The sequence below is a fragment of the Setaria italica genome, chromosome IV (genome assembly GCF_000263155.2).
Source record: "Setaria italica strain Yugu1 chromosome IV, Setaria_italica_v2.0, whole genome shotgun sequence".
Taxonomy (NCBI): domain Eukaryota; kingdom Viridiplantae; phylum Streptophyta; class Magnoliopsida; order Poales; family Poaceae; genus Setaria; species Setaria italica.
This window is the reverse complement of record NC_028453.1, coordinates 31,167,440-31,189,354: the sequence shown is the minus strand read 5'-3', so window position 1 is coordinate 31,189,354 and position 21,915 is coordinate 31,167,440. Positions and strand designations below refer to the sequence as shown.

The window sequence follows — 21,915 nt, the reverse complement described above, 5'->3', positions numbered from 1 at the left end:
AACTGCGGGAATCGCAGTGAGATGGCTCAAGGCCGGCGGTCATCCAAGCGAGCAGGGCCCTGGAGATCACCTGGGGACTTGCTGGCGAGAGGATGGTAGTGCGGTGGTGAGGTGGTGCTGTGCAGGGAGCGCAGCAGCATTGGCGTGGTCGTATGGGCACAGGCTCAGCGTCGTTCCGACGGGGCAGCAGGGGCCTCCTCCTCCTATGCATCCTCTCCTCGCCTCCTGCACCCCCTCCTTCCTTCTCCTCTTCTCCAAACGGCGGCGGTGAAGGGGAAAACCCCAATTTACGGTGGTGGTCGGAAGAGGCTAGTTCGGGGCTCCAATAGGAGGCAGCTAAGGTTCTGGGCGGCGATGGATGGCAGGGGTTGTGGCTGGGTGGCATGGAGCGCATCCAAGGGCACCAGCGCATAAAGGGGGCGGGCACGGCCGGCGTCGTGCGCGGCGTGCACGTCGCTGTCACGCCCGTGCCACGCGCGCGAGTGCTGCGGGGAAGAAAGGAGAATAGTGGCGCGAGTGGCTGACATGTGGGGTTGGGCAAGTTAGCGGCTACGGCGTGGGAGGCGATTTGGCTAGAAACTGGAAGTTTCGAGATCTAAAAACTGGGAAGTTCCAGCTTGGATCCGGGAAGTTCCAGTTTTTGCATCTACCTTAGCTCAGGGTAGTTAGTTAGGTGGACTGGTGAGGTTAGCTGGGTTTGATTGGGTCCAAGTTAGGTTTAGTTAGCTTTTTTTATTTTTGATTTGTATTTAAATTCCAATTCAAATACAATTCCCACTCAAACAAATCCAAATAAATTCCAAATGAACTCCAAATGTCCACACTAGCACATAATACACCTTAGCTATTCAATTTACTTTATAAATTAATTCTAGGAATTTTAGGAAAGATTCAATGAAGACACTCTTATAGTTTGGAAAATTCACTCCACAAACATAAAATTTTTGAAATCCATATTTTTGCAAATTCAAACATGTCGTAAAAATACGGGATGTTACATAAGCCATCGATCTTGATCTTGCCGTCTCTTTTCGCCGCTCCGCTTGATCTTGCCTTCTCTGCTTGACTGCTTCTTGACATCTTCGTCTCTGTTTGCAGTCCGTTGTGGGACCAAAGCACCAACGATAGATGATGACGAGGAGTTCCAGGGGCACACCTACAACAATGAGGTTCAGATGTTGGGCCAGCGTCCAGATGATGAGAGTGACGTAGAGGTAGAGCGGGAAGAGGTCTTTGGTGGCAGCGCTGTCGAACCAATCGACATCGTTGATGGCGGTGACGACAGTGCTGGTGTAGCAGCAGCAGCTGCTGCTGATCTAGACATGGTGAGTAGCGGCACCAAGAGGAGCCATTCCACCACCTCTGAATGCTGGAAGGACTTCAAAAAGATATTCAAGGACATCAATGGTAATAGGGTAAGGGTCTCTGCTAAGTGCATTCTAGTGGTATTTTATACGCTGCTCAATCTTTTATTGGCACTGGCCAACTAAACCGACATGTTGAGAAATGCCCAGCAAGGAAGTCAAAGCTTCGTGTTTCCCAGTCTTTGATCCAGTTCAATTCGGACGACAATGTCCGCCACTAGGATTATAGTTCTGAGGTAGCTCACACTCAGCTATGTCAAATTATTGCTAGACTTGATCTTCCTCTTAGCTTTGGTGAATCTGCTGCATTTGAAGAGTGCATTAAGCTTGCTCATAATCCTAGATACTCTACTATCTCTAGGCAAACGACCACTAGAGATTTCAACAAGTATTTTAATGATTGTCGTGCTAAGCTTATTGAATCATTAACTAGTGTTTCATCTATGTCAATCACTTCTAATATCTAGTCTGGCAATACTAAGGAAGATTATCTTAGTGTGGTTGCTCATTATATTAATGTTTAATGGCAATTAGAGAAGAGGCTAATTAGTTTTAGGCTCATTGATGAATCTCACACTGGCCAAAACATTGCGGACAGTGTGGCTGCTGTGCTTGAGGAGTATGGTTTGATTTCAAAGGTGTTTTCTGTTACTTTGGATAATGCCTCTGCTAATACCAATGCTATTGAAAAATTGAGTCCTAAATTGTCTGCTTATGTTGGTAAAGTGTTCTTGCATTAGTATTGTGCTTGTCATATAATCAATCTTATAGTTAAATTGGCCTTGCATGATATTAAGCAATATCTTGAAGCATTTAGAACTGTAATTTCTTTCATCAATTCTTCTAACCAGCGCATTGATGTGATTGTTCATCCTAGAAAGTTTGGTTTGGACATGAATGTCAGGTGGAACTCCACATTCCTCATGCTTAAGCATTTGATCCCTTACAGGTAGACTTTTAATGTTTTCATTGAGACTAACTATCCTAGGGGTTAAAAAGATCCTTTACTTTTGACAGAAGATCAATGGATTATTGCAGAGAGTATGTTATCATTCCTTGAACTGTTTGATGATTCTACTGTTGCACTTTCTGGTGTTTATTATCCTACATTTCCACTTATGTTGCATCAGCTTATTTTGATTGCTAAGCATCTGAAACATTATGAAAATCATGAATTGCTTAGGCATGTGGTTGTTCCTATGAAAGATTACTATCTTAAGTACTGGAGGAATATTCCAATGCTTTATTCTGTTGCATTAATCTTGGACCCTAGAGCTAAATTGAAAGGTTTTGAAAATGTCCTCAGGTTGTTATCTAGTTTTACTAGTACTGATTATTCTGCTTACTTCACTGATGTATAAGGATGGCAGCGGTTTGGTTTTGGGTCGGATATCCGCGGGTTTTGGGTCCGCGGGTTTTGGTTTTGATTCCTAGTTTTCGCCCATGGGTTTTCAGGTTCGGATACCCGAAATACCGCGGGTTTAGGGTGGGTTTTTAAAATCACCCGTGGAGCTCCATAGGGCCCCGAAACCATTCGGCCCACTAAAAGCCCACTAGCAACCCTAGGTATATAACACAACAACATGCGGTCCGCACCCACCCAGGCACCCCCCCCCCGCACCCGGCACCCCTACCCCGCCACCGTCCCGCGAGGGCACGAGGGCGCGATGGCCGGGGCGACTCCTGCATGTGGCACGCTCCACCCCATCGACGTCCTGCGAGGTCGCGCCCGCCTCATGCTCCTCCACCGTCCCGCCATCCCGCACGCCGCACGGCCGCACCCAGCACCGCTCACCTCCTACTCCTCCGTCCCGCCGCCCGCCTCCTACTCCTCCGCCCCGCCACCCGCCTCCTGCTGCTCCGCCGCCCGCTCCACCCCAGCACCCCGCCTATTGCTCCTATGCCCCGCCACGATTCCAGCAGTTCAGGAGGTACGACAGCACGTTCCTTCCCTAGATCTCGAATTTCATGCATCGTCTAAGTGTCAAACTAGTACAGAGACTCATCCCATGTGTGTTTTCCTTTTTGCATTTGTAAGGAAGTGAGCAATGTCAGCTCCTGATGCTTCGAGTGGATCTCAAGCTGCCGCTGCATCTCCCGTAATATGTGAACTGTACTGAGCTTGGGTTGCTTCTCCCATTCTACCTTTGTTCATATTCAAGTCACGCTTCTGAACTGTTGATGAACTTGGGTTTACTGAACTTGGATTGTAATATGGACTTGATAGATGTATACACGATTGATGTGGCTTGGATGAAAGATCCTGCTTATATGTTAGGTGGTGATTTGGAGCAGAATTCTTTTTTATTGTTCTGAATGTCATGGTTGACATGCGAATGATAGGGCAAATAAAAATTCTTTGTTATTATCTATGTTTTCTTAAAGTTATCTTCCATTTCATATTCAAGTCATGCTTCTAACTTGTTCATCGAATTTTACTTCACATAAATGACAGATTTGCCTTCTAAATTTGATTTGTCTATTTTGCAAGCAACGTGTATTCTCGGGTTTTGGTTAATCCGTCGGGTTTCGAGTATCCGCGGGTTTCGGTTTCAGGGATGGATTTTCTCCCAAATTGGTGTTCGGGGTGGATTCGGATTTTAGATTCGGGTTCCGGTTTTGGGTGCCCAGACACTCCACCCGATCCGAACCCGTCCCGTTGCCATCCCTACTGATGTAAGAGCTGAACTTTCTACTGCAATTAAGCTGCATGATGATAAGTTTGGTGCAATTAAATTACAAAGGCCTCCACCGCCATCCAGTTCTGGTAAGAAAAATAATACTTGGGATGACATTTTTTCAAGTGATGGTGATGCTGATGTATTTGCTTTTGGACTTGGTGATGTCCCTGGTACTTCTTTCTCTACCCTCCTTCCGCTTTGCCTCCTGCTTTGTCTACCGCCATCCAGTTCTGGTACGAAAAATAATACTTGGGATGACATTTTTTCAAGTGAAGGTGATGCTGATGTATTTGCTTTTGGACTTGGTGATGTCCCTGGTACTTCTTTCTCTACCCTCCTTTCGCTTTGCCTCCTGCTTTGTCTAGAAGATCATCTGCAATTGCTTTGCTGCAAGCAGCAAGCACTAGTGCAACTAGTATGGGTATTGGCTCTAAACTCTCTATCTATTTGGACGGTGACACTTTCACCCATTTTGATGATAGCTTCAACATCTTGAATTGGTGGTATGAGCATAAAAGAACTTATCCAGTTCTGTCAATCTTAGCTATAGATGTTCTAACTGTGACTGTCTCTACAGTATCATCAAAGTCTGCTTTTAGTACATCTGGTAGGATCATCGAGGAGAGGCGGCGTCGATTGAGCTCTGAGATGGTGGTGATGCTCTCTTGTGTCAAGGACTGGGAGGCTGCAGAAGCAAGAATTCAGAACCTGCAGGAGGATCACGAACTTGAAGATAGTTTTGCTAATTTGTATCTAGATGTTCTTTGTGATTCGGATGTTTAAAACTTGACCTATAATAACTTTGAACTACTTTAATGTTTATTTGATTGAGCTGGGCTGCACTTTTTTTTTCCTATCTAGGGTTTCTCACGAGGTGTGAGTTTTACCTAGATAGGTTTTTAACGAGGCAGCCATTGCACCAGCTCAAACTTTTTGAAATATTTCTCCTGTCTCTCTGGTTGTGAATTCTGTGATGTTGATGAAAAATTTTACATCTCCTTACCTTGGAGTTTTGATTGAGTGGTGCCTGGCCTATAGTGCCTGACGTGACACTAACATGGTAGTGCCAGCCGTGCTAGCGGGCCGGCCCAACACGATAAAAAGACCATCATGCCGTGCCTGGACCAAGCACGGCACGAAAAAGCCATCGAGCCTATTCGTGCCCGGTTAAATTGGGCAGTGCCGACCGGCCCATCTAGCCATGTGTACCCCCGTGCCATGGCACGTTAAAAATCGGCGCTCCTCACGCCCAGCGCCGGTGGGTACCGAACGAACCTTTCCCGATGCGGCGGCGCACCGGCCGCGCCCACCTCGCGATTCGATCGGGGCCGGGAGAGCCAAGCCATCCGAAATAACTCAGGGGTTCCACGCATCGTCGGTCGGCGCGCGGGCCCCGATCCGCAACCGCAGGCAAGGCCTTCCCGGCGTACGTGCCGGTGCTTCCCCTGATCCGAGGAATCTAAGCGACCCCACGGCCATGGACTGGCACGGTGGACGCCGTCAACCCGATCGACCGTGCTAGAACTGGCTAGCTGCACCGCCGTACGGGCCGGCGGAACGGCCACTCATTGCTAGCTGCCTGGGCGCCGCCTGCCTGAGTAATAGTACTATGGCCAAGTTTTTGCCATGGGCGTTCTAAGGTGACGTGTAGTCTGGACCGGAGGCCGTGTCGTCTTTGTACAAGCGGCTGCCACGTCGTCGCATTTTCTCATGACTGTACGCGGTCGCCGGTCGGTGGTGTGAGGGGCCTAGCGGCAGCGAGAGCGCCTGTGCACGAGGAATCACCATCACGGGTGGATAAGAGAACCAGGCGGCGCAGTAGTCGCCGACGACGTCCTCTTCCGGCCCGTGCTGCTGCTCGGTTTAATGCCCGCCGCCGGCATGTTCCCCACGGCGCAAGAAATTGACCGCCCGAGAGAGACCAGCTGGCCGCCTCACCTGGACACGATAAGCACCGCGGCGGCGAGCTGGCTGCCTCCGCTGCACACGGTAAGCACCGCCGGGACGGGCATGCGCTGATATGGGCACATGGATTATTGCGCACCAGCGAAAGGTGATGGATGGTTAAATACGACTATCAGAGATGATTGCTGCATTATTAATCTAATTGAATTTCTATTCCTGTCAAAAAAAAGGAAAAAAAAAAGCTGATTCCTGCATTAATAATCGATTTTATTTTTCTCTCGATAAACAAAACAAAAAATCTGATTCCTGCATTTCATGGAATTTCAATTCCTCTCAAAATTGAACCCCCCAAAAAAACGCTGATCGCTGCATGAAACGCACCTGATAGCTCGTGCGGTCGAGCCGCCGTCGTACGTCACGCGTCAGCTCAGCATGCACGTGCTCCTGTTCCGGAAGTGCCCGGCGGCTCTGAGTTCGTGGTGGCGCGGACGGTTTGTCGTGTCGTGTGGCACGGCGGCGCGCGCTGGCAGAGCGGCATGCCGGCATGGCCAGCAGTTTCCGCGGGCGCGGCGGCGCACGAGGGGAACCGCTTGAAAGAAGAAGGAACCAGGCAGGCTCCTGCCTGGCTTCCTCGACCGAGTCCACGGCAGGCCCTGTGCTCCCTGGAGGGCTTTAACTCTTAACGCCCGTCCGACAAGCAGCTCATGACCTGGCGCAAAAAGAAAAAAAACATTGACTCAGACCAGACGTGTGACCTGTTAAAGTTTAACACCTGTCACATCGGATGTTTGGATGCTAATTAGGAGTACTAAACATAAGCTAATTACAAAACTAATTGCACAGATGGAGTATAATTCGCGAGACGAATCTATTAAGCCTAATTAGTCCATGATTTGACAATGTGGTGCTACAGTAACCATTTGCTAATGATGGATTAATTAGGCTTAATAGATTCGTCTCGCGAATTAGCACAAGGTTCTGCAATTAGGTTTATAATTACCTCATGTTAAGTCCTCCTAATTAGCATCCAAACATCCGATGTGACACTGTTAAAGTTTAGCACCTCGTATCCAAACAGCCCCTTAATTTGCTTGCTCCCGCAGGCTCGCAAATGTTGCACCGCCGCCGAGGACCCCAGGGCCCGGCACGGATGGGCGTGCATGCATGGGCGCACCGCGCGCACAATGATTCGCATCTCGCAACAGTGTGGAAGTCCACAGTGTCCACAGACCACAGCGTGCACACACTGAAGTCGTCACGTACCGGCACGCATCTGCGTCATTGTGCAGAGTTGCAACGGTCAGCAAACACGGTACCTTGAAAAGACATGCACGCGCTCGCAATCGGACATGGAGACATGCACGGCTGATGCACGTGACCGGTGCAACTAACCACTTTCCCAACTAGTGAAAAAGAAGAAGAAACATATATACTAACCCGTTTCCCATCGAATTGTTTGGCTCGCCAATCAATCATGTCTACTCTGCTACTTCCTATCTATAACAATGACAAACTTGTAAGCACCATTAATCCGAGTCATTGACACTGGAGCTGCGGCGAGAGGCCGGTGACCGACCTGACCCGGGAGACCTGAGGCCAGCAGCATTCGGCGTGTCGGCCAGTTCAGTTACTGGTTGGGAGCTGGCAGGTGAGAGGCGACCGCCGACCCCCCAGCCACCCCTCGCAAATTCAAGTTTCACGCGGGGTTTCTGCATGCCGCCGGCCGCCGGGCTCGCTGACCAGATGAGGTCCTCCCTCCCTCCCCGACCGCGCGCGCAGACCCGTCCGGAACGCTGCTTCGTCCCCGGCTCGCGCCCTATCGGTTAGCCTGGCATCACTGCAGGGTCACAGGCATCGCATGTGCTTTCCTCTCGCTTTCATTCGCTCCTGCCAACCCCGGCCCTGCTACCGGTGAAAGTACGAGCACAGGTGCCGCCAGACATAACGCCCACACGAAATCAATGGCGAGGGGCAGGACATGAGCCGGCGTCCTAGCTCCTGCGTTTTGACTGGAGAGCACGGGGGAGTCAGTCAGGCACGCCGGCGGCAGTCGGCAGATGCCACAGCCCACAGTACTCGAGTAATGAAAGCAATGGTGGCAGGGGGGAAAGGGACAGAGGTCGCCGAGCCGAGCGACGGGAAGTATTCAACCCCCAACTTCGCGCGCGCGCCAAGGAAACTGCGTGCGCCTGCTGGCTCGCCGACGCCGACGCCGAGACCCATCCGCGTGGCGCCGGACCATTCATTGGCCGGTAGCCCCGGGACGCCGGGACGCGATGGCAGCGTGGCAGCGCCGGGCGGTCGGGGGAGACGGCATTGGCGGCCGCGGCCGCGCTGCCGCTGCAGGAGCTCGCGCTGAGCCACTGACCATGGCCAGGCGACGCAGCTCGATCGGCAGGATCTGAATTCACAAGGCTGGCGGTAAAATTTAAGCTAACTTGAAGCCTTGAAGGGGACTGCGATCGCATCAAGTCGCCAGCAGCGTACTAGGATCTGTAAAATCTTACTACACTGATAGTGAGGCAGGTCCCTGACTGAGTCTCGATCAGTTGCTCGGTAAAAATCTTTGCTGTTTTATTACTGGAACTGTATACAAGTACCACGGGGTAGTCCCAAGTAACATGGTGACTTGGTGAGGGTAGGTTCCGGTTGTCCTGGCACGACCACACCGCAGTTACTACTACACTGTGTGCTCTGGTAGGAAAAGTCTGAGCCCGTTTGATCCGCCAGACTGACTGGGGTGTGAATTAAACCTGCAACTGCGACTCTGCGTCTCTGCGAACCTCGAATCGAGTGGAACGGTACTACAACCCAATGCAGGCCACAGGCCAAGTCTCAGCGCGTACGAGAACATTGATGAGTGGACGAATAGGACTTCGGACGGGCCAACGGAACGGGCATGGCCACACAAACTTGTCACGGCAATGATGCGCTTGCAAGGACGAAGGTACTATGCAGTATTTACTCTAAACTTTCAGTGGTATGGAGAGTGGTTGTTGTTGTGAAACCCAGTGAGATTGAAAATATCTTCAGCCATAACCTGTGCGCCTAACGAAGCTAGACATGTAAACTCGTATAATGCATGGAACTAACCTTGGCTAATATACAAGAGATCAAATTGAGATGTGCCTTAATCTTGATGATGATGAGTTAGCGATACATATGTTGTTGAAGTCTTCAATTTGCATACATGAAGCGTAGGGACTTTGGTTATATTATGGCTAATCAGAGGCGATGAGATTGTTCAGCTATGGTGGTGGTGGAAATGTGTCTCTTGATTTGTGACGTGCATGTGATGCGCACACCATTGTTGACATGTTCGTCAGCTAATTTAGGTTCAGGCTAGTTAGGGTTTGGCAGTGGTGGTTGACGACTTACAATTATTGCTCAAATCTCATAGACTCCATAGATAATTTTGTCTAAATATAAACCTCTTTGGATAAAAACTCTAGTTCTACTTATGTGTTGTGTATTAGGAAATAGATCATCCCTTGGGCCAGCTAGAGCCTTCCCTTAAGGACCTTAGGGAAAGTCTTGGGACCCACCATACAAATATCACATAGGAGTATACTCTGAAGCAGCTCCCCTCCAAGGTGTGTAGAAAGGCGTTTTGCGGAAATCAGGATGAGCGGTATTTTTTTTTTAACAGACGTCAAGAGAATTGCCAAATTTTTATTAGGAGAAAAGAAACAAATACAAACAATAGCTATGAGAGTCAAGCGACCCCACAACTGCCCTCGCAGCTTAAGAAAAAATAAAAATGATCACCAAAACGACACCGACTATCAACTAGGGGCTGGAGCCCAAAGAACAGGCAACACAAAAACAGCTCCCAAGAAAAGAAACTAGATGGAAGAGGCTGTGATCGCTTGGGTCGCCATTCTGAATTTGTTGGATGTCTTCTTTTATTAGGAAAGTCACTTTATCGACTGGTTTGAACTCTTGGTTGAATGTTCTTATGTTGCTTTCTTTTCAAATGTTCCACCAGAAGGTGGTGATAAGCCCATCAAAGGATGAGCAGTATTGTGTTTAGATTATACCTAGTCACGAATTATTTCTATTTTTTCAGGAGCTCAATCATGTCTATTTAATAATTTTATACACTATAAGGGTGCATGTGTCAAATAGACAAAGTCATAGCCATAGGTACTTCATTTGTTAAAGAAATTGGATGCTGAGATATTTTCCTACTTTTATGTACTTCGACAGAGAAACTGGATAGTGAGATTTTTCCCTTTTTTTTTTGAATGATATAGAAATTTCAAGTTTTTACCGATTGACATAAGAATTCCAACATTTTCTTCTACGATTGGTGCCGAGCCTCCGATTACTATCCGTACAAAATATACTCCATCTATCTTAAATTACTATTTATTTTAGCTTTTCTAAATACATAACTTTAGATATGCATATAGATATATACTTATATCTAGATATATATCATTATGTATCTACATAAACTAAAACGAATGGTACGTGGGGACGTAGGAGTAACATACCATGCATGTACTGATTTACCACTGCTAACTTACCAACACATCATGAAACAAGTAGAATTCCTTAAAAAAAAAGAAACAAACGGGGAAAGAAGAGCAGAATCATGACCAACTAGCTGTAGCCAATTGGACCATGCGAGTCGCCCCATTAATTCTGGGTCGTTAGATGATACATTCCCGATCGCTGGTTTTTAGTTATCGCGCAACAAATTCAAGAACAACGTCGTGCGGAATGTTGCAGCAACTGGAACCCCATTAAACAGGCACGCACACACGCACAGAGAGGTCCCCGAAAACCAGATGGACCACGACGTACGGATGCCACGCAGTACGTACAGGCACCCCAAAAAATCCTGTACATGCCTAGCTGGACACCACACTGCTGGGAAAACATCTTCAGTACCGGTTCCTAACCCCCCTTAGTACCGGTTGTGCAACTGACATTGCTAGTTCGATACTAAAATGGGTCTTTAGTACGGGTCAAATAATCGGTACTAAAGATGTATTAAAAAATAAAAAAAGAAATCCCACCGGCCTGAGCCCCACCCACCAGCCCGACCGCCTGAGCCACACCCCGCTGCCGTGGGACGAGCTGCATCCCACCAGCCGCCGCCTTTGCCCCCATCGCCACCCTTGCCTCCCGCCGCCGCCCTTGCCCCCGTCACCACCCTTGCCTTCTGCCACCGCCCTTGCCCCCATCGCCACCCTTGGGCCCTACGTCTCCACCGGCCTCTTAGCCCCTTGCCGGCGGTCGAATCGAGTGAGAGGAATGGAGGGAGAGGGGGAGAGGGACACACCTAGATCCAGATCCGCGCCCACTGTCGCCCGCAGCAGCATCCGCCGTTGACGCCGCCTGCAACCTGCTCCCGGCCGCGCCCGCTGTCGACACCGCCTGTGGCCTGCTCCTGGCCACACCCGCCGTCGTGGCCTACAACCCGCGCCCACCATCGCCCCTGCCCACGCCGCCGGATCTCACCTTGCGCGCTGCCGCCTCACCTCACCCCGCCGCTGCTCCTCACTGCCGGTGAGGGGCGAGCGGAGGGGGAACGGAGGGGAGGCAGAGGAGGTGCCGGCCGGCCTCGCGAGTGAGAAGTGGAGGGAGGAAGGGAGTGAGAGAGGTGGTGGCCGTCGCCAGAGAGGGAGGGGGGGCGACGGCGGGAGAGAGAAGGGGGAGAGAGGGACAGCACGTGTAGGGAGGGGAGAGCCTTCGTGCGTTGTGCCGTGGAGGAGAGCGGTTGGGGAGAAAAGAGAAGGGGAAGAGATAAATATGAGAGAAGAGAAGAGATAATGTTGAGAGAGAAGAGATAAGGGGGCGGGCGGACAGTTAGTACCGGTTGGGAGCTCCAAGGTACTAAACGAGGTCCTGGGGAGCTAGCTGTTAAACCCGATACTAATATAAGTATTAGTATCGGGTGAAAAACCAACCGGTACTAAAGGATAGGACCAATGCTCAGTTTTCCATCCGTGCTAGCAGAAATGGGCTGAACGGTTGCAACCATTTTGGATGGCCAGTACTGAAGGAGGCAAGAACGAGTTGATTTGTTGCACGGCTGTGTTTGTTTTTCTTTTATAGGACTACAGCAGTGGTTAACTTTTGGAAGTACATTTTCGTACTACTCCATCGAGTCACAAAACAGTGTTAACTTTCGGTTGCGTGAGTTCATCAATGTCTTTTTTAGTATAGTTACAACTTGTAAAAATGGCATGGTTCTAGATTTACCACGACCACTGAGTGAGGTCGAGAGATAAAGAGATTTCCGTACGGTGTCGAGAATTACAGTCACAATCACACTCACACATCACCATAACTTGAGAAAAAAAAAGTGAAATAAAAGTACTGAGAATGTTTCACCGTGATGTTTGCTTGCTTAATTGGAAAGTGAGAATATTACACCACGCTGGAGCTCAGCAGCTGCCAACCAAATAAATTTTGTGGAAAAAAGGAACGGAGCAGCTGGCCTTTGGCTTTGTTTTGTTTTGTTATTTTTTGCCGCGGATTATTCCTCTCGTTATAAATAGGGACGCGGTGGCGTCCAAGACGCATTCGAGCTGAGAGATATCCCAACGCATACGGGCTAGCTCTCTCTCTCTCCCCCGTCCTCCCGCTCTCTTTCTTTCTCTCTCTCTCACACACACACCTGACCCCTGTGACTCTCTTCTTCCCGGGCAGGACCAGGCCATGGGTTCTCCGTTGGCTTCCTGGCCATGGGCAAGCCTCGGCTCCTACAAGGCAAGAACTTGCTAGCCACACCGTGCATGGAAACCAATGCATAGCTTAGCTTATTGATCATCATCATCTCTGCGGCTTGATGTTCTTGCTTGGCATGTAGACGACGAAGTACATAGCTGACTGATCTTGTTTCGTTTCCGATGACGTGCGTGCAGTACCTGCTGTACGGGCCTCTGGTGGCGAAGGCGGCGCACGCGTGGAGGGAGACGGGGAGCCCGCCGCTGGACTCGTGGTGCCTCCACCTGCTGCTCCTCCTGGCGCTCCGGTCGCTCACCTTCCAGCTCTGGTTCTCCTACGGCAACATGCTCTTCTTCACCCGCCGCCGCCGCGTCGTCAAGGACGGCGTCGACTTCCGCCAGATCGACGCCGAGTGGGACTGGTAATTAAAGCTATAGCACCCGCTCACACCGCTCTATCATCTCTCTGCTCATCGCCATGGCTAGCTGTTCTTGATCGTACGTCCTGAGCAGGCTGAGCTCGCTAGCTAGGAAACTCTCACACGTCTGGATCACAGGGATTTTACTGATAGCATGATTGAGCTGACGTGGCCACATAGCTGGAGATTCTAAACGAACAGGACTAGTGTAATCATGCATGTATAGCTATAGTACTAATTCACGACCATTTCAATTTTTTGAAAAAGACGTCTGTCTGAATAGGGAAAATATTTATTAGGGCATCGTCTCTAGTTTTTGCAGCTGGAGGATCAAGGGCCGTCCAGATATGGCCTGCGCCTACAGTTCCCTTCTGCTCACTTCTCATGTGTGATTGGATTGGCCCCTCCGCCTTTGCTTTAAGGTTGGGCGGGCCGTTGGGGGCCTTGGTCATTCACGGCGCGCAGTAAATGCGCAGTGATTCTATCTGCGTTTAGGTGCTCGTTATTAAATTGATTGCAAAGTGCTATAGTGAATTACTAATGATTAGATGAGGAAACAAGTAGCATCACATCATCATCATTCTATTGATCCAGACTGCATGACACTGTAGCGTGTCCGGACCGAATTTGCGTATTTTTGTTTGGACTCATATCAACTTTTCAGCTCTTTTTTATGAGTCCATATGCTTTTTCAGTGCACTCTGATGGAGGATTGGTAAGAATAGATAGAACGAGGATTAAGTGTCCTCTTTCTTCAAGAAAATCCGTCCTCAATTTTTTTGAGTAGCCCGGAAATGCTTTAGAGAAGAGAAAACCCGTGTATGAGTGGTATTCCAAAGAGAAATTTTCCTATTTGACACTAATAAAATGAGTGATTCCTTGCTTAGCTCTCGAAATTTCAGCCTTCCCTATTTGACACTAAGTTTAAGTTTCGTTCTGTGATCCAATTTGGTTGAGGTCCAATAATAGCTCATGAGCGCAGGTCACATGTTTAGTACCACATTGCTAGTTGAGTAAGGATGAAGTCAACTTATAAGCCTTTATCTACCAGCCATAACATCTTCGGATTAACTTTTTTATACGAAGCGAGGACGAAAGTGTAGTACGCGTGCCTACCCCTCGGAAGGGCTGTGCGGTGTTCCTTTGGAGGACGGGGTGTTACAAGTAGAACTGATCCTTGCGGTTGCACGTACAGGCGTGCCCGCTCCTCGAAAGGGCTATGCTTACACATTCCATATACCGTTATCTACGCCGAGAGGCGGCGCACGCTGAGGTTCACGCGGCCAGAGCCGTTGCTGCTGCTTTTCGTGAAGTTAACGGCACTGCCTCAGTAGCTCAAGTGTGGCTGATGTCTCACGCGCTGGCTTTGATGATCATAGGGTCAAATTTGTCATTTCATGTGGCAGTTAACAGGTATTGGATGAAAAATGAACTGTCCTGTAGGGAATGAAAATCAAATAAGGGAGGTTGAACTTTTTAAAGCCAAGAAAAGAATCACTAACTTTACTTAGTGTCAATAGGGAATTGTCTCTATTTGAAATCATCCTGATTTTAGTATCCTCGTCATTATGCACATGTTCTGTTTTGTAAAAGTCAAGGTACATGCTCACAAGTCACATATGTCAAATCAACATATATGTTGCAGAATTTATTGTCATCCTTGTCTCGTTATCTTTTTTTTTAAAAAAAAGATGGAAACAATAAAAGCAGAGGATACGTGTGATGGCTTGGTGATGCTAATTAAGGCCAAATGACTTGTTGTCGCGCAGGGATAACCTGGTCATCCTGCAGACCCTGATCGCGGCCATGGTGGCCAACAGCCCGGCGTTCCCGGGCGTGCCGGAGCTCCGCGCGTGGGACCCGCGCGGGTGGGCCCTGGCGCTGCTCCTGCACGTGACCGTCTCGGAGCCGGCCTTCTACTGGGCCCACAGGGCGCTGCACCGGGTCCCGCTCCTCAGCCAGTACCACGCCAAGCACCACTCGTCCCCCGTCACCCAGCCGTTCACAGGTACAGAGATGCGCAGGGAGCTTTCCCGCGATAACGACGTTTGTTAGAGGTTGTAAATGCATAATCACTCACTTGTCACTTGATCGATCTTGTCTGTCTGCCTTTCTCTGCAGCCGGGTTCGGCACGCCGCTGGAGGCGCTGATCCTGACGGCGGCGATGGTGGCCCCGCTGGCCGGCGCCTTCACCGCCGGCGCCGGGTCCGTGAGCCTGGTCTACGCGCACGTCCTCCTCTTCGACTACCTCCGGTGCATGGGGTACAGCAACGTGGAGGTCATCTCCCACAGGGCCTTCGCCGCCGTCCCCGCCCTCAGATACCTCATCTACACCCCGACGTAAGCTAAGCTTTAATCACTCCTACTTCCTCCTGTGCTGTGCTGCTGTGTAGACGAGCATGTATGTCTGGCACTCGGTGCAAGAGCGTGCGAACAGTAGGTGCCAGTGCATGGCCGTGATTGGCAGCGCCATCCAACCAACCCAAAAGATTTTCCTTCTTCCACCTACCGTATTTATGCGGGAAAGGAAAGGTGGCGCCATTGTCCCATTGAGCTAAGCTCCAATCAACATTTTTCTGATGAAAAGCTCCAATCAACGCCGCGAGCTGCCGAAGCAAACCCCAAACGGCCCAACCTCAAACATGCTGGCAGGTTGCAGTGTTGTTTCTACTGTTTTAGGATGGAAAGGACACTGGTGTTGCACTGTTCTTGTGAGTCCACATGGGCACAACATGGCCGGGCCGATCGGGATTAGTTTTGAACTTTGAGCTCTTTGTCGTCTCGGTGACCACAAACTGCCATTAACCAGGAAAACCAAACATCACCCGGGCCCCCCCCCCGCTAGTTTAGTACGTGCAGATCTCGGCTGTTCCGATCGGAATGTTCCTGTTCATCTCGCTGCGCCGATCGTCCTGTACAACGACACCAAATTCCTAACTGCCCTGGCCAGCATTACCCAGACGGTTTCCCGGCCCTGTCGTCACAGCGCCGGACACTGTACGGAGTACGGAGCACCTACGCTGCTTCAGAGTTCAGACCACACGGATCGGGGATCAAAGCTCGCGGCGGCGACAGAGCCGTGTGCCGACCCCGACCGACCGGGGTCCGGTAGTAACGCCGCGGGCATGTGCCGCCGTGTCTGGTTCGCCGGCTACATGGTTCGTGCTGCGGATGAGCTATCCGTGCACATGTCCCTCTTCATTGCGGCGGCAGGCAGGCCGGGCCGGCGAGCTCGTGTGAGAGCGCGCCGTCCTGTGGCCAGTGGTCGGCTAGCGTTTACGGCGGGGGCCGGCCGTGTACGGCTACGGGCCGGAGTGCGTTGGCACTTGGCAGTCGGCACGGCGACGGGGTCGCGAAAACGGAGCAAAGGATGATCAGCAGCCCATGTTTGGGCAATCAATGATCCTCGGACGGGGAGGGGGTGTTTCACACTGGTCCTACGAGTTGTCCGTTCAGGATTCAGATTGCCTGGCGCGATCGAGATCCATGGATCATACTTCATGTCATCATGTGTCCGCCCACTTGTGGTTGTTCGTCTTGCCGTTTCGGACATGCACGCGGCTTCTATGCATTATGAGAAAGAACAAGGGACACATGCGTGGGACACATATCATTGGTGGACTGAAAAACGGCCTTGCAATGGCTGTCAATTTTGCAACTCCTTTTGTTCGGTTTTAAGGATGCTGGGCCTGACTAACCACTGCGTCCATGTGGAGGTTTCGCAGGTATTTGAGCCTGCATCACAGGGAGAAGGACTGCAATTTCTGCCTGTTCATGCCCCTGTTCGACGCCCTCGGCGGGACCATCAACTCCAGATCCTGGGAGCTTCAGAAGGAGGTCGACCAAGGTATTTCTGTTCCTGATGGTCCTCTAATTCACCCTTCGGTTAATCTGAAGATCACTTTAACAGTTTAACTGCTACTAAGTAGTAGTAATTTGCAACAGCACAGTAAGTAAATTGGTAAACAGAGATGAAACTGCGAGAACGCTGGCGTTGCAGGGATGAACGACCGGGTGCCGGACTTCGTGTTCCTGGCGCACGTGGTGGACGTGGTGTCGTCGATGCACGTGCCCTTCGGGTTCCGCTCCTGCAGCTCGCTGCCCTTCTCGACCCACCTCGTGCTGCTGCCGCTCTGGCCCCTCGCCTTCGCCTTCATGGTCCTCCAGTGGTTCTGCTCCAAGACCTTCACCGTCAGCTTCTACTTCCTCCACGGCCGGCTCCACCAGACCTGGAGCGTCCCCAGATACGGCTTCCAGGTTACCACCAGCCTTTTTGGTTGAATTATTCATTTTTGGTTGAATTGGTCGGTGCATGAAACTCGATCGATGACAGAAAACAGCTTGCTTTGCTTTGGCACTGACTGTGTTTTGTTTTACCTGTCGAACTGCAGTACTTCATTCCATCGGCGAAGAAGGGCATCAACCGGCAGATCGAGCTGGCCATTCTGAGGGCGGACAAGATGGGCGTCAAAGTGATCAGCCTTGCTGCGCTCAACAAGGTTAACGTTTATTTTACAGCTCTCTGTTAATTTTGATACTGTTCAGAACAAGCAACAACCAAAACATTCCACTGAACATGTCTTCTCCTCCTCCTTTTTCAGAACGAGGCGCTCAATGGCGGCGGCACCCTGTTCGTGAGCAAGCACCCCAACCTGAGGGTGAGGGTGGTGCATGGCAACACCCTGACGGCGGCCGTGATCCTCAACGAGATCCCCAGCAACGTGAAGGAGGTGTTCCTGACCGGCGCGACGTCCAAGCTCGGCAGGGCCATCGCGCTCTACCTCTGCAGGAAGAAGATCAGGGTCCTGGTACGTGTGCACTCTGAACCCAACCCAACTGGATCGAGCTTGGATTCCAATGATGTCGTTCTGAAACAAAGAAGTTATTAGGAAATACTCCTGAATGTTCTGTCTTGGGTTATTTCAGATGCTGACGGTGTCGACGGAGAGGTTCCTGAAGATCCAGAGGGAGGCGCCGGCCGAGTCCCAGCAGTTCCTCGTGCAGGTCACCAAGTACCAGGCTGCGCAGAGCTGCAAGGTAGAGATCAGTAAACTGAAACCGGTGTTATTCGTCATGTCATTGCTGTTATGAGACAGCAGCTTTTGCTGACGCCGGTGAACTGTGTGTGGTGGCAGACATGGATCGTGGGCAAGTGGCTGTCGCCGCGGGAGCAGCGGTGGGCGCCGGCGGGCACCCACTTCCACCAGTTCGTGGTGCCCCCCATCATCGGCTTCCGGCGTGACTGCACCTACGGCAAGCTCGCCGCCATGAGGCTCCCCAAGGACGTCGAGGGCCTCGGCTGCTGCGAGTACACCATGGAGCGCGGGGTGGTGCACGCGTGCCACGCCGGCGGCGTCGTGCACTGCCTGGAAGGGTGGGAGCACCACGAGGTGGGCGCCATCGACGTCGACCGGATCGACGTCGTCTGGAAGGCCGCGCTCAAGCACGGCCTCACGCCGGCGTGATCCAGCGCCCGCCTCCGGCCGGCCGGAATAACGCGTCACGCCTCTAGTTCTCGCTCTTGTCATGTACCAGTTGCAACAGAGTTGATAGACTGGTTCACTCGTATATACTACTAGTATATGTACGTAAGGTATACCGCAGTATTGAAAAAAATTTCAGGCCACTGGCACATCTAAAACTAGACCTGAATCACTTCAATGAAACTGAATCGGACAACGCTGCCGGGAAATCCCAATCTCAAACCGAGGAATCGCAGCAATAAGATGAACCCCGTGCTGCGCTCCGCAGTTCGTCGTGTGCTTCGGATGAAACGACCCGAATTTCTATTTCTAAGAATTCAAGCTGCTATCACGTGCGAATTCCTATCTCAGACAGTACAAATCATACCAACACAGAAATATAGAGTAACAATCAATTATTAAACTATGGCGAACTCCAACTCCAGAGGCGACTTGAGCGAAGGACCATACCTAGTCTTCCCATCCGTCGTTGTCGAAGTCGTAGTCAGGCTCTGACCCTGAAAAGCCACCATCATCCCGAGAAGCGAGTAGACTATGTCAACTCCCAATAGCAAAAAGTCAAGGAAACGGGGGAAATATTACTATATGCACGGATAAACTTATATATGCATGCATAAACTTATATATGGTTGTAAAGGTTTAAGCAGCAGCAGCAATCAGGGTTGCATCAAAGCAATACCATCTCTGAGGTCAACACCTCAATCAAGGAAGTCGCCACAAGTTACTGGATCCTTCACCCAAGGATCCAGCACCCAAACACACTAGGCGATGTGAGAGCTCCCTTCGCTCACATCTCAACGGCAAACGCCGACCTAACTCAAAAAACGGGAAGGTAGAAGAGTAAACAAAGTCTAGTCAGAAGTAGCGGTAGTTACCGGCACTGTCCATAACCAATGGACACGGACTATAACTATAGGTTATACACTCTGCAGATGTTGTACATATGTAGCTGCGCAGATGGAGCCTGAACGGGGATTAACCATCCAAACCCCACCTAACAGCCGGAGCCCTAGTAAGTGGATAGCACTCTCATGTTTCCTGAGTCTGGAACCATCCTCAACTGCAGGGCACGCCGCCACCAGTGATGACCTCGAAGCTATGAAACCTACCCTTGCCGGGGTGCAGTCTGGTCAGGGCAGGCCAACGCCTCAAATTCCTTATACTGATCCTCCAATCTGTATACAGGCTAAGCACTATCCACCATAAGTCTTGGACTAAACCCCCACCCATAATGTAAGCAAGCGATATGTACGAAAATAGTTGTTGTGACTAGTGGTAAATTGACTCGGTCCTTAAGCAACCGAGAGCGAGCACTCTACTCCACAATATGTGCCGAAGTACATGCAACGTACAAGTACGTCACCTGCTCCTCAGTATCAAACAAGGTACCTGCCACAGGTGCAGGGTATAGAGAGAGTCTAGAATGCTCTCTCCTGGCAAGGCACTCCTCAGTACCAACCACGGCTCGCTCCCGCCAAAACACATCAAGGAGTCACACTCACCCAAAGCACACGCGAGGGTGTTCAAGGAATCCCATCACCAAAACTATAACATATGCCCATCCATAACTCAAAAGCATGTATATGGATATAAGTGCGGTGGACTAGCTAGGGGTCTGTAGCTAGTCCACAAAAATAGATAACAAGAAAAATAGGATAAATGATTATCAAAGCATGGCTAAAAATATTGGCTATGCAATCCATCATCATCAAGCATCATAAATAAAGCGCTAGCAACTAAGTATGCATAAAATCTATATGATTGGTAGTGACATGACACCTTATTCATTGTTGTCGAAGTCCTCGGTGGTGAAGTCAAGGTTGAAGGATCTTCTTAGTCGTCACAGCTCGAGTCTACAAACATATACGAGATGCGACGCAAAAATAAATAACAGGCAATACATCTAATGCACAAACACTAAAAACAGCAAGATAGAAGATCAAAATAACTCCAAACTAGCTACAAACAGCACGTGTTCAATTTTACGAATTTATTGCAACTAGTTTCATATTTTTTGAAGTTCAAATGAATTATAAATTTTTAAAGATTAAAAGATTTATTTAATTAAATTCGGAAACATCTTATTAAGGTAACACGTGTCAGCTCCTAGTTGTGCCACGTGGCAACACGGAAGTACGCCACGTGTCTGCTGACATCAGCATGATCAGCGGTCATCTGGGCCCCACCGGTCCATCGGTGGGCCCCACAGGTCAGTGGGCACAGCCCTTGCCATGTTAGCATTGACTCAGTCAATGAGTCACCGGTCAGCGGTGAATGTTGACCAGTCAACGGTCCACCGGTCAGTGGGTCCCGCGTGCTAATGTGGCACCCTTGTTAGCTATAGGGTAGCCGTAGGCTAGCTTTAGGTTAGCTGTAACGTCTGTGTAGCACCTACGTGTTAGCCACGCGGCTGTCGATTCAGCAGGCACGTGTGGTCTACAGACAGATATAGGCTGGCTCTTACGCCTACGTGGCGATCCACGCAACGCTGACGCGACTGCCACACGTTGGGTCTGGCGCACGGATCTTCTGTGGCCCGTGTGGCCACTTCAACATGTGGCCACTGGTGTGGCTTGCCACCCATTGGTTGGTTCGAGGCGCTCGCGGTGTGCTTGATGGATTGCCCCAAAGGTGATCCGCAACGGCGGTGTGCGACTGGGCTGTGGTTTAGCGGCTACCGACGACAGTCGTCAGCGGTGAGGTTCCAGGCAGCTTGGTCGTGGCTTTGGGCGTCCAGGGCTTAGCCTTTGGTCGGGTTTTGGTGGCGGCGCGACATCGGGCCTGGCTAGGAGGCGGAATGGTTGTGCCGGCGAGGGAGCGGTGCGCTCGCGTGCGTGGGTCCGTGGTCTAGCCACGACCTTAGCAAGGCCGCGTCGCGCGTGGGCAAGTGAGGCTAGGTCGTGAGTCGAGTTTCGACCGTTCACGACCACAGCGGCGCGTGGGAAGACGGCAGCACGGCGGCAGCTCCGGCAGGCACCTGCATGACACGCTCACGGCTTGAAGGCCGGACAAGACGCGAGCGATGACAACATTCACATTGGCGCGAAAGCTGGCAAAAGGGCTTCGGTGAGGAAGGAGAGCGGCACTCACCGGAGGGCTTGGCGGTGAGGAACTTGGTGCGGGGGAGACGGTGGAGCAGGGATGAGGTGGCGCAGCAGGCTCGCGGTTCTGCTCGGCAAGGGTGTCGTCACCTCGGCTTCCCCCAGCGGCAGTGGCGGTCTCCTCCTCGCGCTCGGCTTCAACTCGGCAAGCGTGGTGGCGGGCATGGCGCAGTCATCGTCAAGCTCATGGTTCGGCCATGGTGTCATTGCGTTCATGCTCTCCCTCGCTTAGTGTCAACGCTCAGCAGCTCCAGCTCGTCGTCGTTGTCGACGAGGGC

At 50.8% G+C, this 21,915-nt stretch overlaps 1 protein-coding gene across 1 annotated transcript; it reads left to right on the top strand.

Moving 5' to 3' along the window:
- The first annotated feature begins 12,479 nt into the window (after window positions 1-12,479).
- Window positions 12,480-18,732, top strand: LOC101769614 (protein ECERIFERUM 3). The gene is made up of 10 exons (XM_004965643.3): window positions 12,480-12,676; window positions 12,832-13,055; window positions 14,822-15,060; window positions 15,174-15,393; window positions 16,779-16,900; window positions 17,054-17,310; window positions 17,445-17,552; window positions 17,655-17,861; window positions 17,980-18,090; window positions 18,189-18,732. Exons 1-10 carry the CDS (start codon window positions 12,626-12,628, stop codon window positions 18,516-18,518), a joined length of 1,869 nt encoding a protein of 622 aa, XP_004965700.1. The 5' UTR covers window positions 12,480-12,625; the 3' UTR covers window positions 18,519-18,732.
- The last annotated feature ends 3,183 nt before the right edge of the window (window positions 18,733-21,915 follow it).

Coding starts and splice junctions, on each gene's coding strand:
- LOC101769614 (XM_004965643.3), top strand. CDS start 12,626: ATGGGTTCTCCGTTGGCTTCCTGGCCATGGGCAAGCCTCGGCTCCTAC. Junction 17,311..17,444: donor TCCCCAGATACGGCTTCCAG/GTTACCACCAGC, acceptor GTCGAACTGCAG/TACTTCATTCCATCGGCGAA. Junction 17,553..17,654: donor GCCTTGCTGCGCTCAACAAG/GTTAACGTTTAT, acceptor CTCCTTTTTCAG/AACGAGGCGCTCAATGGCGG.